This window comes from Sceloporus occidentalis, unplaced genomic scaffold (genome assembly GCF_023333645.1).
Source record: "Sceloporus occidentalis isolate IW3139 unplaced genomic scaffold, rSceOcc1.0.p SCAF_3, whole genome shotgun sequence".
Taxonomy (NCBI): domain Eukaryota; kingdom Metazoa; phylum Chordata; class Lepidosauria; order Squamata; family Phrynosomatidae; genus Sceloporus; species Sceloporus occidentalis.
Window position 1 is genome coordinate 132,398,138 of NW_028316983.1, and position 18,040 is coordinate 132,416,177.

At 37.6% G+C, this 18,040-nt stretch overlaps 1 protein-coding gene across 3 annotated transcripts in view; it reads left to right on the forward strand.

The window, feature by feature from the left end:
* CFAP61 (cilia and flagella associated protein 61) overlaps positions 1 to 18,040 on the forward strand; it is a 115,486-nt gene that overhangs the window by 4,047 nt on the left and 93,399 nt on the right. For 2 of the 3 annotated variants that reach the window (XM_089516355.1, XM_089516356.1), the window contains exons 4-8: positions 3,581 to 3,657; positions 4,609 to 4,676; positions 5,669 to 5,795; positions 8,319 to 8,451; positions 16,870 to 17,020. In XM_089516355.1, coding sequence (XP_089372481.1) covers positions 3,581 to 3,657; positions 4,609 to 4,676; positions 5,669 to 5,795; positions 8,319 to 8,451; positions 16,870 to 17,020 — 556 coding nt within the window. Of the gene's footprint in view, positions 1 to 849; positions 981 to 3,580; positions 3,658 to 4,608; positions 4,677 to 5,668; positions 5,796 to 8,318; positions 8,452 to 16,869; positions 17,021 to 18,040 lie in introns of those variants that run through there. The other variant, XM_089516357.1, reaches the window with a different exon arrangement.

Below are 18,040 nucleotides of genomic sequence, written 5' to 3' on the forward strand. Positions count from 1 at the left end.
TAAACCAGACTAATAACACATAGTTTCTTTTTGTTTTATTTCTTTAGCTTGCCAAGGCAAAGGCAAGCCAGAGTGTTGAGCCTAGATTCCAGAAACATTGTGGTTTGTCAATGCATTCAGATTTCAGAATAATATTTCCCTTATTGCTGCAGTATCTCCAGTTTCCCCCATGCTTTTTAAGCAGTTGAATAATCAATTAAATGTAAGGAAAAAAGATAGGACCTTGTTCTGAGAAATACTTGTTAACAAGGAGGCAGTGTACATCTGTTCAATTTCTAGTCCAAGAGAGCAAAATGGCATGAGAACTTTCACATATGTATAATAGTTATTAAAGATAGCCAGTATGGTAAAGTAGTTTTGAGGATTGGACTAGGACTATGGTTGACCAGGGTTCAAATACCACTCAGTCATGTAAACATACTGGGTGGCTTTGGAAAGGTCACATTTTCTCAGCCTAAGAGGAATGCAATACCAAACCACCTATCCCATGATAGCATCAGAAAAGTTGGAATTGAAGACGCATACAACAATAATATTTATTAACTTATTAATACTTACTATTTTTCTAACATTATATCCAAAGCAGGCCATAAAACAGCATTTATTTATATATTTATATATCATCTTTTCTCCAACATTGGATCCAGGTTGCTCACAACGTAGATTAAAACAAATTACAGTTGAAAATAATGCTTATGAAAGTTTTCAAAAACAATTAAATAAATTAGCTTATTAACTGTTTTAAGTTTTGCAGTTGTTTAATTGTTTTTAAAATTTTATATTTATACATTTTAATGTTGTTGTACTGTTTTTAAAATGTATTGTTTTTTAATTTGCTGTTAGCTGCCTTGAGCCCCTATGTTGGGAGAAAGGTGGGATATAAGAAAATAAAATTATAATAATAATTACTCTGGAGACCAGAATTCAAATCTTCGTTTGGCTATGGAAACCCACTCTCTCAGCCTCAGAAGAAGGCAAAGGTAAATCCCATCTGAACAAATACCACCAAGAAAATCTCATGATAGGACTACTGTACTTTACACTTACCATAAGTTGGAGACAACTTGAAAGCATGCAACAACAGCAAGTATATTAACAGCAAAGCTAATTTGAAACAAGTTAAAAGCTTAAAACTTAACAGTGTGAATAAAAGTACAGTGCACCCTTCTCATTTAGAGACCTAAAGGTCTATCTAAATAAAAGGTCTTTGCTTGCCAGTGGAAGGAGAGCAGAGAGGGGGTCATCCCAGCCTTCTGTAGGAGAGATGTTGTAAGAGCCACTGAAGAGCCATGAGTATAGGAGCCTCTGAGAAAGCCCTGTTATGTATACTAACCAAACATGACTGTGATAGTGGTGTAAAGATGGTATAATGAAACAAAACTTATAATAAGGATAATAAATATTAACAAAATAAAAATAATGAAAACTGTGTATATAATGAAAAGCAAGCACAAACAATACAGACCTATGTTCAGCCCATATAAAACTTATAACAAGTTAATAATAGCTTACCTCTACTTCAAAGCTGGTTAGGGAAGTGACTAAGTGAATTTATCTTCAAACAAGATGGCTCCCACTCAAATAAGGGTCTGCTCCTTACCATCACAGTTGAATAATTTGTAGTGGCTGGATGGAGGAAGTGTCCTTTGTAAGCACAGATAGTCTTCCATTTCATCTCCTCTTTTTAAAGAGCTGCATAAATGTTTATGTGGATAGATATCCTTCTGGTAAGTTGCATAACTGCATTGGGAATAAAGGAGAAAGCAAATAGGACTCCAGTGAAATCAAAAGCACGTACATTCGTACAACTGAATGAATTAAGTTTTCCGGAATTCACTTGAAATATTCCAAACAAACAAACAACACCCTGAAAAACAAATCTGACCACAGTCTGTACCATGGCAGAATAGCAATGTACATCTAACCATGGGCATCCAGGTTATTCTATATAGACTATGGTGATGGCTTTCTGTGGCTTCAACACATTCATCACTTTGTTCTTAGATAGTGTGAAGGTTTATTAGCATGTGAAATAATCCTAAATGAATGAAAAAGAATTGTAGTGTTGTATGTCTTTAAGTCACTTCCTACCTATGGTGACCCTAAGGTGAACTTTGGACATGGCTTTTTGGGGTGAGAGTGTGTGAGTTGCCCAAGGTTGCCCAATGGGTTTCCATGGCTGAACTCAGAATCGGACCCTGATTGCCAGAGTTTGTAGTTCAACACTCAAACCAATACACCCTGCTGACTCTCATGAAAAAGAATTCATTGCATTAATTTATGTTGTCTACATAAGCATTACAGTGGGCTCTCTCCTTACGCGGGGGATCTGTTCGGGATCCCCCTGCATAAGGGAAAATCCGTCTATGTTCAAGCCCCATAGGAAATAATGGAGCTCATGCATGTGGTGGAGTGGCATTGTTTTCCCTCCCCAAGCAGCTTTTGCGTAAGGTGGAAGCCACATAAAATGCATCTGTGCATGGTGCGAGTGCAGTGTATTTACATAAACATTTTTCATGGTCAAGAAGGTAAACATATGGTGTAATAAATTGTTCCTACACAATTTAGTGCTCTAAATCTGCAAATTGTTCCTTCACTGTACTTAATCCATATACGTTTTTCCATTAAAAAAACCAAACTTTTCATTACATGAGGTTTAAATATAAGAATATATAATCAGTGTGTCTCAGCAAATACATGAAATATGATATGCATGATGGAATCTGACATTTGGTGACTTAACTAGATGTTTAAGTTGTCTCTAGCTTGCAAGAAGTAATGAAATGGTACATACCATATATACTTGTCTATAAGTCTAAAAATTTATGCTCAAAAATTGCCCCCCAAATCCCAGGTCAACTTATTCATGGGTCATTATGGTAATGTGATAGCAGCTCTTTCAGATTTCCCTATGCGGTGGGAAGAGAGTTTCTTTTTCTCTTGAGCCAAACAGAAAGAGTCCTGAGTGATTAATTGCTGTTAGTTAGTCCCTCTCCCACCCACACTGGCCGCCGCTGTCTAGGTGAAGGCTGAAACCAAAGTTGAAACAAACGCTGAAGCCGAAAGCCTCAACCAGAGTCTCTCTTGCTGTATGCACACATACATACACTGAAGGAGCCTCCAAGTTTTACCCTTGACTTATCCATGGGTCATGGCAAAATCCATAATTTTGGCCCTGAAACCTGCCCTCAACTTATACATGAGGTCGACTTATAGTCGAATATATAGGGTAACTCTTTTCCATGAAAACTCCCTGCTCACAGAAATTGGGAATTTGATGCAGTATTTGTTACCAGTGTCTAATTTCACCTTAAATATCCCTCTTATCCAGTAGCTGATTGTAGCTATGAGCTGTCCTTAGTGCTGAACAGTAAACTATTCTACACTCTTTCAGGAGCTGGTTGTCTGTTTTGGTTTACATTGATTTACCTTATTAATTAATTCTGTGGAAATTAAATAAGCTACTCCCCCTCCAAAAAAAATTTTGTGTACTTAAAAAAACCTTTAAAATGCTTATATTTTATACTACAATTGAATTAAGTTGCATCATGTTGAACTAATTTGTACCTTCTATTTACAGCCTTTAAATACATTATTTATGCATCTGTTTGTGACAACTGATGAATATGCTCTTGACTGTTGCCAGGAAATATTGAAGTAAGTTGATACGTTATAGAAGTCTGTACAGTGAAGTGTGTGTGGAGATCTTAGTAAAGAATTGTATTGGAATTTTCTTTTAAATGCCAAATGCTTGGGAGTCCAATCTTATTAATTGCAACACAGCCTTGTAGAATTGGAAGGGATTCCAAGGCCATCCAGTTCAACCCACTGCCAATACAGAAATCATTACTAAAGTACACCTGAGAGGTTGCTATCTTGGCTCTGTTTAAAAACCTCAAATGTAAGAGAGTTCACCCATTTTGTGAGGTGGTCTGTTCCACTGTCAGATAACTCTTTCCATCATTTTAAAAGTGCTCAATGAAGCTTACTCTCAGGAACATCTGTGTGTATTGTTATTTAAATCTCTTTGAAGTTTTGCTGCCACAGGGTATACACTCTTTCACTGCCTTTTTAGTTTTTACTAGCACAGTTGCCTGCAGAAAGACAGTTTAAAAGGGCAACATAATGTAAACATTAGTTGCGAGTGCTTGTGCTAAGTCTAAGGTACTGGGTAAAATATCCAAAGACTGATTAATATTATGGTGTGGGTGGGTGTTTCAAATTAAAATGATTCTCTACCATCTGATAGGAATTTTGTATGTACTGCAATATTTGTAATTTAAGCAGATTCATGGCATGGATGTTTGATAGATATAAAGGAATGCTGTAACTGGTGGCGGTGAGTGCTAGAAAATTCTAGCATACGCTTTCATGGACTACAGTCCATTTCATCAGATACAAAACAGAGCATTCAGATCGGCTCTTAAGTCAATATTCTTAGATATTATTTCCTATTAAGACTCTCATTTCTTCAAATGAAGAATGTGTTAGTCTTGCTTTTGAACAATAGTTTGTGCTAGGTTAGTTATGTAAACATATGTCTATGTTATTAGAGAATTTTTTTATAGACAAATACTATGTTAATAATTATAACTTTTTTTTGTCCAGGACTGTCTTTAAAACTGTACCAGAGCTGCATTTCATACTTCTCTTTGTACCAACTCAAGAAGATTTGGGTAAAGATGTGATTAATTTCTTTGTGGTCATTTAAAAAATTGAACTGGATGTGATAATGCTGAAATCCTCCTTTAGTAGTTATGCCTCAAGCTTTTTCTGCTTGGAATTGCATTTCTTACAAATCCTGAAATAACTTTTTTGCTTCCATAAATTGGAAATGCAAATTGCATATGACCTTCTCTGGCATATTCTAGGATGTGGTACACGAAGTCATCAGCAGACCCATGAGCCAACTTGTTCTTGACCATAGATGAAATATCTCCTTGTCCTAGTTCTCCCATTCAAGCACTACGTTCAACTGAGAAAAAGATTCATATAGCACTTTCCATATATTCTTAGTAATTCTTATAATAACCTTATGAAGTAAGCCATAATTGCTGTCACCCTCATACATATGACATTGAAAGATAATGGCTTACTGAAAGATGAAAAGATGACTGAGGTGAGATTTTTCTAAGTGCGTACTTGTCAATTTGTAGCTCCCCCTTCTAAGCATTACACTAGCTCCCCATATAGGATCTATGGTTAGCTCATGGTACTGTTAAACTGCTGGAAAACCTTTTACCATGTATGTGCAAAAGTTTGTTTCAAAATGTCCCACAGGTTACTTGAGATGTAATCCTGTACCCACTTAGCTAATAATAATAATAATAATAATAATAGTAATATTTATTACTTATACCCCGCTCTTCAGCCAAAAGGCTATCAGAGTGGCTTACAGATTGTTAATTGGACATCCCCCTGCCCTCAGGCTTAAGTTGCATTGAACTCAGTGAGGCTTACTTTTGAGTCAACAGGTAGAGTTGCAGTCATGCACTATATTTAGAACCTTTATTCCTTTCTAAATATATTACCCTTGAAATCAAATGTTCATCTAAGAGCAAAATTTGTGTCAGAAACCAAAAACAGTATTTACTGGTCTCTTAAGTGGTCACTGAAGAGATTCATTACAATAGATAAGTTACTTTCAGTGTACTTTTTCTTTCTTCAGGTGTAGACTTATCAACTGCTTTTGTGTTAATGAAGATTAAACCAGGTTCAACTTTTAATATGGACTATAGTCTGTATGTGTCACACAGACACCAGTATTGTCCCCAGCTGCATGTCCGCTATGCCAGGTAAGGATTACGCCTCATCTGTAATTTTTTGTTTTATGTGTTGGTTTCTTTGTTGATTAACTAATCTCCCTTTTCTGCCTTCTTTACAACTTTTGGATTTTCGCACACACATTTTCTTTCTTTCCAAGTTGCTGTTTTCCTATTGTTTTCTTTTGTCAAAAAATGGTCAGCCTAACTGGAATATTATTCCATATTATAATATATACATTAAATAATTGAGATTTTTTTCTTATTCTCGTGGCACCTTGCCAGCCTCTTTGCCCATTAAAAACACTTTTAACATACTGAATAATTGATCATTTCCCGCCCTTCATGACACCCAAATCTACTTCATGGGGAAGCTACCTCATCTTATTGACCCTACATTTTTGTATTAATTTATTCAAATAAATTGAGAATAAAATGGAAGGACTACAATTGTCATTTGACCACTAGAGGTCACCCCAGGCATTGTAACATAGACTTGTGTTTGTTTATGTTGTTTTCTCTGTATTTCTTATTGTGTTTTACAGAAAAAACAACAAACAATCAAAGACAGAGTTTATTCCTTGCATTCAAAATGCCCTTTTATTTTCATTTGTTTTTCTAATATCGAAAACCTCCAAATTTTTTTCCTGCTTCCTACCTACCATGTCAAATCTTCATAGAAAAAATTATTTCATAGGAAAATGATTTCATTGTATGATTGCAAAGTTCTAAATCTAAATTTGTTAATTTGATCCGAGTCTAACTCCCAGGGTAGATTCACCTCTTCCCTCTTAAGATACAGGCCTAAGTATTTGCTCTGGGGTTGGGGTGAACATGAAACAAGAGAAATTGCTAAGTAGTAATTAGTAAGACAAGCAAGTGGAATATCCAGATTTGGTCATTTCGTCCATCCAAGAGCAATAATAACTTTATTTATGAATGAAAATGATGTACAATTGTATAAAATATATTTAAAAATTAAAAGGTATAAAAATAATTAAAATAAATACTGTTGTCCCTCCCTGTCCCCAGTTGCATGTCCCCTATGCCAGGTAAGAATTATGCATCATTTGTAATTTTCACAGTTTTGAGTTTCTGTGGACGGCAAGCAGGAGGAACAAAATGGCGTGTGTGCCTGTGGTGCGTGCACGGGAGCGTGCTGCCATTATGCTCAATGGGACTGGAATATCCACATTTTTTCTATTTTGTAAGGGTCCAGAATGGATCTCTCACAAACAGGGAAGGCCAAGTGTAGTAATAAGAAATAAAATTGATCACAGCTCATGCTGGAGCATGACCAGCTCATACAGTCCTTTACCCAATTGACAACCTTTGTAGTTATAATTTCCAGGTACAAGAACATGAAATGTTCCTAGCGATGAAGTGACATTTCATCATGCTATATGGATAGACTCTATTAGGAAGGTCACAGGTATGAATTTACAGGACCTATGCAGAGCAGTGGAGGACAGGGAATTTTGGAGATGGCTTATCCACAGGGTCGCCATGAGTCAGAATTTACTTTAAGGCAGACAACAACAACAAAAACAATTTGAACTCATGGTCTCTTGGGGGGTGGGGGGATAGAAAGGATAAAAAAGGCTATGTTAATCCTGTTCCCCAGTTGACCTGGAAACTCTTCTGTCTGTTGCATACGTATAATGGGATACATACAGCAATGAAGTATAATATCAAAAGAGATAATTTGTGGGATTGCTGCAAAATACAGGTTTTGCCATATTTACAAAAAGTCACAGAAACACGATTAAACACAGCCTGTAGTCTCTGAAATCTCTTTGTTTAGTGTCTGAGCTATACCACCAGCATTAAGCCAGAGAGCTACATTCAACATGCCCTATGTCTGCTGAGAGAAACATAGCCTGGGTTCATTCCAGATTCTGATACTAAACCATGTACCCAAACTTGAAGACAAAATCATTGCACATCAACTATTTTACAAGTTATTTCTGAAAAATTCTGATATTAAAGGAATAGGAAGATGCCTTTTTTCAGCTGTGTTTTCACTTTGCAAACTAAAATTCACTGGGAGATATCGTTTGGAGATTCGGGATTTGGTGTCACCAGTATGCAGGTGATGTTCAACTCTACCTCTTCTTTCCATCTAACTCCAAGGAAGCTGTCTCTACTAAACCAGTGTCTGTTGTCAGTAATAGACTGGATGAGGGCAAATTATAGCTTTATCCAGACAAGACAGAGATACTCTAATCTTTTCATCAGCAGGCAAAGACCTTTTTGTTTAAACAGGCCTTCAGCCTTGGATGACCAGGGTGGAATGATATGCAATTGTGTGTGCTGTTTTTAGTACCATATTTCCACAGTTTTACTTTTTTAATATTTTAAAAGTAGTTTTTTTAAACATCTGGTTTAATGTTTTTTAAACTTTTGTACTCTATATTGTTTTAGATGTTCTGTTTTAATTTATTTTGTAAACAGCTCAAAAATTGACTCCTATTTGGGGAAAAGTGTGATATAAACAAGATAAATTAAGTTTTAATGCCGAAAGAAATCTGCTTAAAGAAATAATCTCATCTGTAGGGTGGAAGACCATGATGATCTCACTCCTATCTTTGCACGCCATAATGATACTCTACAACAAACCTATGGAGAATACTTCCTTGCTGAACTAATAGAAGCACAGGATGAAGAGAATGTTGCTGTTGTTTGTGAGGTGAGTCTTTGCAGTAAACTATTAACAAGATAATGGTTGTCATATCATGTTTATTATCATCATCATCATCATCATCACCATAGTATCTATTGGGTGGAAGGTAACCTGGATGCATTCTAAAGCCTATAGAGAATTCTCACTGCAGACATTAAAACATTTGGATGCACGTTAAGAGATACTTTGCCATCACTTCTTCCAAGAGTTCCTCCACTCCCAGATCACCGTCATCCTGCCCAGAGCAAAAAAACCAGGTCCAGAGTGTGTCTTGCAGCATGAATGGCCCCAGGTATTTCTTGGGACAGCCCCATGGTTGTCATGGCAGATATGGAGTCCTGAGCTACTCCTGACAGAGCAATCTCCCCATGAATGTTGAAGTCCCCCAGCACAACAAGCCGAGGGAACTCAACACCATCACTGAGATCACCTCAGCCAGCTCAGGAAGGCAGACTGTGGAGCAGCAGGGTGGACAGTACACCAACAGAATCCATATTCTGTCCTAACCACCCACCTTTAAGTAGACACACTCATACCCTGGTAAAGGAAATGGAATCGTGATAAACCACTGCAGCTCCACCTCTCTACCCCCCATGCCTTGCCTGCTGTTGAACTTGTCTCCTGTTTGGCTCTCATCAAGTTTATCTGTGCCCTTGATCAGCTGTCTGTTGTGATCTCCCATTGTTGCTCGTTTCTGTCTTTTGGTTTGTGTGCTAGTCCCCTTCCTTTCTTTCATTTGGGCTGTCTCATCACAGGGCTTTCTTGGTGAAAGTGTCTTGCAAGCCTCCCTTCATGCAGTGCTAATGTGTTAGCTATGGTGTCACTGCTGTGATACCAATTGGGAAGAGTAAATCACCATGAACATATGATATTCCAGTTGAATTGCTACATTCCACAAAGACGTAATCAACTCTAGTGCTAACTAAAATCTGCAACAAATATGGAAAATAAAATAGTGACCCATAGATTGGAAATGATTACTATATATTCCCATACATAAAGATGAAGACACAAAAGATTTCAGTAACTACAGGATCCTTGCATTAATTTCCCACACAAGCAAAATTATGCTCAAAATTCTGCAGCAAGTATATGGAGCAAGAAATTCCATACATCCAAGTGGGATTCAGAAAAGGAAGAGACACTAGGGACTACATTGCAAACATACGCTGGATAATGGAGCACGCCAGACAATTCTTGAAGAAAATCAGCAAGTGCTTTATAGATTACAGCAAAGCCTTTGACTGCATAGATCATGAAAAACTAAGGCATGCTCTCAAAGAAATGGAAGTGCCAATACATTTTATTGTTCTCATGAAAAACCTGTACTTGGGACAAGAGACTACTGTCAGAACAGAATATGGTGAAATAGAATGGTTCCCAGTTGGCAAAGGGGTCAGGCAAAGCAAAGTTTGTCATGGCACCAGAGCTCTCTGACAGAGAAGGTTAAATAGTTTACAAAACTATAAATCCCAGAATTCTGTAGCAGTGAGCCATGGTAGTTAAAGTGGCATCAAACTGCATTATTTATGCTCTGCAGCGTAGATACATCCCAAGACACCTGGAAAATGGCATAGATACTAACTGAATCAAAGATGTATAAACTTGAGGTTATTAGTCTTTAAAACTGATTACATAACTGTAGTTAATTAAAATCTGTCTATAGTCTGCTATAACATCTGTTGTTACCAAGTAATACAAATTTAACAGCCCCTGGAAACAAAGGCCTGGGATATTCATTTCTTCACAAAGCCTCTACTAGTTCCATGTACTACTTTCCTCTGCATGGCTCCTGAATGCTTCAAACTGAGAAAAACTTATTTTAATTTCTTCCATGTACCTGAATTTAAAGTGCAGTGGAGACCTGCTGATCAGCATTTGGAGGTATATCAGCAGTAGTTCAGGGAAGTCAAGTTCACTACCGTGAAGTCAGTAAGGCTTGTCAGGTAGAGTAGAGTGTGAGTCAGTAACACTCTTGAGGTCAAGATCCAGGTCATAGATCACCATCTGGATCCAAGGATTTAGCAGTAAACAGACTTTGCATGTCTGTTAGGGCTCCTCCCTTTTCTCCTGGCAAGATAAATCTGGTGGCACATCTGATGAAATGTTCCCAAAGTGATCATAATACCTCTGCTGCCTGGAGGAGAAAAATGAATAGTGGGAAGGGCTAAACAAGAATCTGGGTGAAGGGAACAGCAAAAAAGAAAATGGAGGGGCGGAAAAAGAGCAACATTGAGGTAGGGGCTAAGGAGTTTCTAACCCATGTAAGATTTGGAGCTCTGCTAGTAACAAATAAAGACTTGCACAGTATGGCTATGAAAATTGCTAGCATAGAAAGATAACAAGAACTGCTCTATATTTTTTGCATAGATTTTTTTAAAAAAAGTTACTCTCAAAGTTGTGCATCAATTTCAATCATGAATTGCCTCTTAAATTTAGGAACCATCCAGGGGCAGCCATGTTGGCCATAAAGCAGAGTATGATAACATCCAAAAACCATAAAACAGTGATACCTTTATGGGACCAACCAAAATGCACAAAATACATGTTGCAAGCTTTCAAAGCTCCGCTGGCTTCATCATGCAAAGGCAATAAAAATTATATGATTGTATGATTTTTAACAACATTCCCTGATGAAGAAGCCAGTTGAGCTTTGAAAGCTGGTAACATCATGTATTTTGTGCATTTTGGTTGTTCGAATAAAGTTATCACTGTTTTGTGGACTTTGGATATTATTGCTCTTGAATTTAGGCAGTGAAATTACATATTTTTGAGTGATAGGGTATATGGGCCACTGTGTACTTATCCAAAACCCAAAAAAGAATCACCAATCCTAAAAAGGCTGAGAGACATTGGTGCAGAAGATTGGGAAAAAAGATCATTTGTTCACATAACATAACTGATTTCTTTAAAACTTGGTTTCATTTAATCATTCTGCATGATAAAACATTTGTTTAGATATTTATGATATCAGTTCCGCATCTGTCCAACAATTACTAGTACAAACCTAAGAAAATCCATTTCAGTCCTTTGCAGATTCATCAACATGGCTGTAGATGGAGAAATCTTTGCCATGTGGGCCAAGATAGATGTTGGTTTGCCCTGCAAAAACTGAAGCTGGCAACTTCGTTTTGCACATATGGCAGATGGATTGTTTAATCAGCTTCTGCTGAGCCTTGGACCTAAAATGACACAGGAGCCAGGCAACTGCAGGGCTCCAGCTTTGTTCAGCAAAGCAAACAAATGATCCACGGGTGAAAAAAGCTATTTGTGTTTTTGTTGTTACTGAAGTGTTGATGCCAGCTGTGAAAGTTCAGCTCTTCAGAATAAATACTGTTTTATGAGAAGAAAGGAAACTTCAACCAGTTGGAAGGCTATTTTTGTCTAATACTATCAGACAATACAGTTTATAAGATGCTAAAGCAACTCACCTCCTCCATGACATATGTATGTCCTAAAGATCAAACTGGAATTACAATTACAGAAGAAGAAGAGCAACAGCAACTGCCACATGGGCAAGTGGAAGCACTTAGTGTAAGGACCACAGCAGACAAAGGCATACAGCAATTCTAACAAAAATCCTCCTGCTCCCTTTTTTTAGAGTTGTAACATTTTTGTAGGGTAGACAGACATGGTTGAAGTTAACATGCTTAGTATCATGTCTACTTTGGCATTCAGTGAAAGCTGTATCCTGATCCTAAGCATATTTCTCTAAAAATATATTACTTTGATTTTAACAGATGAAGGAGAATAAGCATATTCTTTAAAATTTCTGGTTTTTATATCCAACATTAGAATTGGACTGAAATTATATTGATCTATATGCAACCCCCCCCCCTTTTTTTTTAAATGATGTAGGTTATGCAAGCCAAACTTTTGTTTTATTCATAATGCTAACATCAAGCTTGGCAATGCCAAGTAAATTTCCTCACATAGATATATATAAATCATTCACAGTAAATGGGAGGAAGAAAGCCATATATGGAATCTTTACTGGAGGAAAAGTGGCATAGGAATGTAACTGGTTTTAAAAAGTATAGGTTGTTGTTGTTGTTTTTTAACCTGGCAAATATACAGTACTGGTAGACACATACACACACATTTTAATAAATGTACCAATATTCTTAAATCAAATAATTTGAAATTAAAACCATAACACAAGTGCTAATTTAAAGGCCTACATGGTTTCGGTCCAGGTGCTCTACAGGATCACCTTCTCCCATACAGTCCGTCCCGAACACTGAGGTCCTCTGGGAGGCAGTTGATACAGCCTGCAAGAACCCGACTGACAGCTGTTACCCAGAGGACCCTCTCATCCCAAGACTGTGGAATAACCAGCTGGAAGAGATCCAACAGCTGAACCAGCTGTCGGAATATAAAACACATTTAAAGACCTATCTCTTCCGGCAGGCCTACCCAGGCAGTTTTTAATAATTAATTTTAAACATGAATTTTATATTTAATTATTGCCTTACGTATTATAATATAAATATTGCTTAGAGATGCAAAGTAATATGTGTATTTTATGTAACGGCTTTGTTTTTTGTGTATTTGTGTATAATTACAGCGCTCTAAAAATAAAGTTTAATAATAATAATAATAATAATAATAATAATGTTTTAACTATGTTGTAACCTGCCTTGAGCTGTGAGGAGAGGGAAGTAAGAAATAATTATAATTATAATTATTTAGGTGTTCTTGACTCTGAAGTCCAATGCATATAATGTTATAGTGTTTGTAATACCATCTGTATAGACATAGTTTACACAATCCACAGTTGGGCACCTTTATTAGAATGCTCCAAAATGCTATACAAGCTTTGGAAGCTTGCACCCATTTGTGAAGTTTGGTTCTAGCTAACACTGGTATTGCCTAATTGTGGATTTTGTTTCCTCGTCCCTTGACCAAGTTTTGTTTTATACCTTACATAGCAAATAAAATGGTAGATCGCTCTTGTGCCTCATTGCTTACAGTCTCAGCAACATTGTGGCAGGAAAGAGAGATGGCAAGTTATTTCCAAGCTAGGAAGACTGACAGATTGAAGATTATTTGAAAGTATTACTAAAATTAAGTTTACCATGATTTGGGGGGGGGGGGGGGGACTTTCTTCATGTGCCCTGAAAGAGGTTCGCTGTATCCAAGCACACAATCCTAGGGGTGGCGTGGGGGTGTCTCCGCAGCGCCATGTCTTCTTTAGGACTATCTGAAAATCAAAGGAGTGAACTGATTTTAGAGTTTTACAGAACTATTCCTTAGACTGTATGTTAAAGAGAAACAGAAAAGAAAAGGAATGTTGACAAAAAGGCATGGCAGAGAGTCTTGCAGTGGTTTAAGAAGGTTGTTTTAACAGACAATAGATACAATTATATATCTACTTACCTGATAGTAAGTCCTAGTTACTCCAATGGAACTAGCATCTGAGAAGATACATACGGGATTGCAGGATTAGGCTTAACCCTGTTTACATTTACTAGGAAGAAATCCCAACTGAACTAAGTGAGACTGTATATATGTAGAGATTACTGTTACTTACAAATCCAAATGAATATGTCTCATGTTGTTCTAGTAATCCTACAGGATATCCCCTTACACAAACTTCTTTGAATTGGAGGGGCTGCGTAAGAGCAAATGGGGACAAACATAAATAATTTGACACACAAATACGATACTCTTCTGTATATTTATAACATGTTTGTAAAATAATTGTGGGCAAAAACAATCTACAGGTGGAAAAATGTAATTAGAACATTGGTTGCAATTATTCAAGCTGTAGTTGAATAACTGCATTTGCCTTTCCACATCTTCAGAAATCTCCAGTATTATAAGCATGATTTAGAGCAGTTCTCAGCTGCAGACCAGTGGCCGTGAATTTCATGGGTCACAGACAGGCGGCCTTCTGAAGGGGCCCTTTTATATTTGCTTGTTCAGCATGCCTATTTGAGGATGCCTTCAGGTGGCAAAATCAATTCACAGTCTGGTTAGTCTAAAAGAAAAAGGAATCATATTTTTCTTTCCTAAGTGGGATGTGTCTGGTTTTTTTCTTTTTTTGGTAAGAAATAGGAAAGAGACAGGAAAGAACTATTATTCCTTCTTTGGCAGTAAACAGCAAATTGTGAATACAGTATTTTAATGAAAAAATGGCATTCATCCATAAATTAGGTGAGATCAAACAACTAGAATTGGTCATTATTCATAAACAAGGCACAAGCTTTCATGCAAAATGTCTTTGATTTAATCACTGATATTTCTAAATAGGGCTAGGCAGGCTCCAAAGGAATGATAGCTATGATTAAAAATTTGAAGGGATGTTATATCAAGGATGGAGCAAGTTTCTTTTTCAGTGCTTGAAAGAACAGGACCCGGAGCAACTGATTCAAACTACAGGAAGGGATTGTATCTCTCAACATTAGAAGGACTTGCTGTCTGTAAGAGCTATTTGACAGTGGAATACACTGCCTCAAAGTATGATGGAGTTTCCTCCTTTGGAGGTTTTTAAACAGAGTCTAGATGGTCTCTTCCAACTCTGTGTTTTTAACTTTATGAACAAGTAAGATAGGCTAAACAGAGGCTAGATGGCCATCTGTCAGGGATGCTTTGATTTGGATTTCCTGCATGGCAGGAGGTTGGACTAGATGGCTCTTGCAGTCTCTTCCAACTCTATGATTCTATGATTCTCTTTTTAAAATATACATAAAACAAAGAGCAAGTTATGGAGAAGCCATAAGGTTTTCCCAGTGCCAAAACACATTGCAAAAATAATCCAGTTTGATGCTGCTTTAACTGCCCTGACTCAATGCTAGGGAATTCTGGGAACTGTAGTTTGGTGAGGCATTGAGCCTTCTCTGTCAGAGAATTCTGGTGCCACAACAAGCTACAGTTCCCAAGATTCCCTAGCACTCAGCCAGGGCAGTTAAAGCAGTGTTAAACTGGATTATTTCTGCAGTGTGGATTGGTCCCAACTCAAAATGACATAGCAACGTGCTGTGCACTTCATAGTGCAATGTAGTTGTGCATGAGTGCCGAATACAGTTGCAGAGTTATTTTTAGTGACTGCAGCCCAGACACAGACTTTTCCTCCCATCCAAGAAAGCAGCTTGGTGCCGGTCGGTCCCTGGCACATTGCGCAGGTGGGGGTGGCACTGCCAGTCCCTAAGCATCACAACATGTGCATGCTCTCTTCGTAGCTTGCAGATGGGTTGTGGGGTCTCTCCTATAGTTATGATGTACCCTCTGAAGCTTGTTGCAATTTACGAGAAGACTCTTAATCTGAGGGAAAAGTTGAGGGTCTTCCCATTACACTTACAGGGCTGAATGCAGCACTCATCATGATAAGTATGACAAGTAGTATTTTACAGTGCTTTGTTTTCTGAGAGCAGAAAGTTGAAAACCACAACTTGATTACTACCTGATAAAGCTTCTGAACTGCCTCCACAATTACAATATATATAGGTTTCAAGCTTTAAAAGCATAATTATTAACACGGAAATTGATAGGTATGGGCTCGACAATGGGGCTCGACAAATGGGGCTCGACAATGGGGCTCGACAAACAGGGAGAAAGGGGTGGTGAGACACCACCCCTTTCTGCTCCCAACAGAGGCCGCATCAACCAAGAGGCATGGCCTCTGGGAGCCCTAAAAAGAACCCGGCGGGCACTGACCTTCTTTTATTCTCTCATCCTTCCATCCTTCAGTGTGAACTCAAACAGTTATGCCTCCTGCAGTTTTGTAAGTTTTTTGGCATTGTTTTCCTTTGCTTCATCCTTTAGATCCCTTGTTACATGCCCTTAGGTTTTATCCTCAACTTATCCAAGGATCATATCAAAATTCATAATTTTGGCCCCAAAACCCAAAAACTTATACATGAAATCAACTTATAGTTGAGAATATACTGTTAGTGCCATTACGTTTAATGGTACTTTGCTCTAGGTGTCCTGCTTTGCCATTGGGAAGCTAGTCAAATCCTCCATCCAGAGTCTCTCTATTTCAAGCACAGAGGGAGAGATGGTGGCTTACTCTCTTTTTTAATGAAACTGAGAATCCAGTCCAGTTGACATGCCTGGATACCAAGTGTCATGTAAAACCTAGCCTATTGTGTCTCAATATGGAACCTCAGGCTACAGACACATTTACGCTGAAGACAATCAATGTGTTATTAACTCAGTATGCATTTATTCATTTTAAAAGCAAGTAATCCCAATGTGCACACCATGCAGGTCCTTTTTACTATGAACAAGAAGTTTTAGGTGTCGGGATTTCACAATCTGAGAGCTGTAGCAGAAGCAAAGGCTCTGTTTCACACATACATTTATTATTATAAACAGTATTACATCAGGTACATTACATTTAATTATCACTGCTGTCATTTCTTAGCTTTGTAGTCTCTTTAAAAATATATTGATAATTTTTGTGTTTTGATGTTTCAGGATGATGGCCTAGCAGTTGGCTTCATGAGTGTATGCTCTGAAGTGAATGTACAGTTGCTTCATGAGTGCTTTGACTTGGGTCCCTTTCATGGACTGTGTAAACCACACCCAGAAGACATTCTTAAGCCACCACAGATGATAGTTTACACAGGTGAAAACACACTTGTGCAAGATTTAGTTAGGGATATTGATTTGTCATCTGCCTTCAGAGACAGTTAGAAAAATGATGTGGTACAATATAATTTGCTTAAGAACTATTGTGAATTCGCTATTAAATGTATTAGTAATCAAATGAGTATAGGAGAATTTGACCTTATGTAGGGCATACAAGAGACAGAGAGAATATATGAATGAAAATGTAGTTTTAAAAGACATTCTACATGATTGAGTTCATGGGTTATAAGACATGGGATCTTAATTTAAATATCAAACCACATAGAGCTATGTATACAGATCTATGTAAACCCATTGATTCTTAGCTGCCTGGCTTAGCCAGGTGTTCATGCACTTTGTATACATACTTGTGCACACTCCAAATACATTCCCTCGGAGTGTGGTCAAGTCTCCCTCCTTGGAGGTGTTTAAACAGAGGCTGGATGGCCATCTGTCAGGTATGCTTTGATTGATAGTTCCTGCATGATAGGGAGTTAGACTGGATGGCCCTTGTGGTCTCTTCCAACTCTATGATTCTGTGACACTGTGAATTCTTTCTGTCAGTGCATTTCTTAATTTAATTTCCGTTTGGCTCCCTGACTATAATCCCATGACCCACTATGTATGTTGTACATGTAAATCAGTTCATCAGAATTTCTGGTTTACATGTACAACATACATAGTGGGTCATGGGATTATAGTCAGAGAACCAAACGGAAATTAAATTAAGAAATATACTGACAGAAAAAATTCACAGTGTCAAAGAATCGTAGAGTTGGAAGAGACCACAATTCAGAAATGTGCTTGCCAATCTTTAAATATTATTTGTTCCTTTTTTGCGCCAGAATCTGGTCAAACTAAACTAATGCTTGCTTCTTCTAGCTTATGCACCACATACAAGGTTATATATAATAGACATATTCTAGAGATGTCTATGACTTTATGTATATTAGCCTCTTAAACTAATGAAGGGGCTGTACAGACCACCCCAAAAGGGCAGCCTGCAGCCACCCGTTTT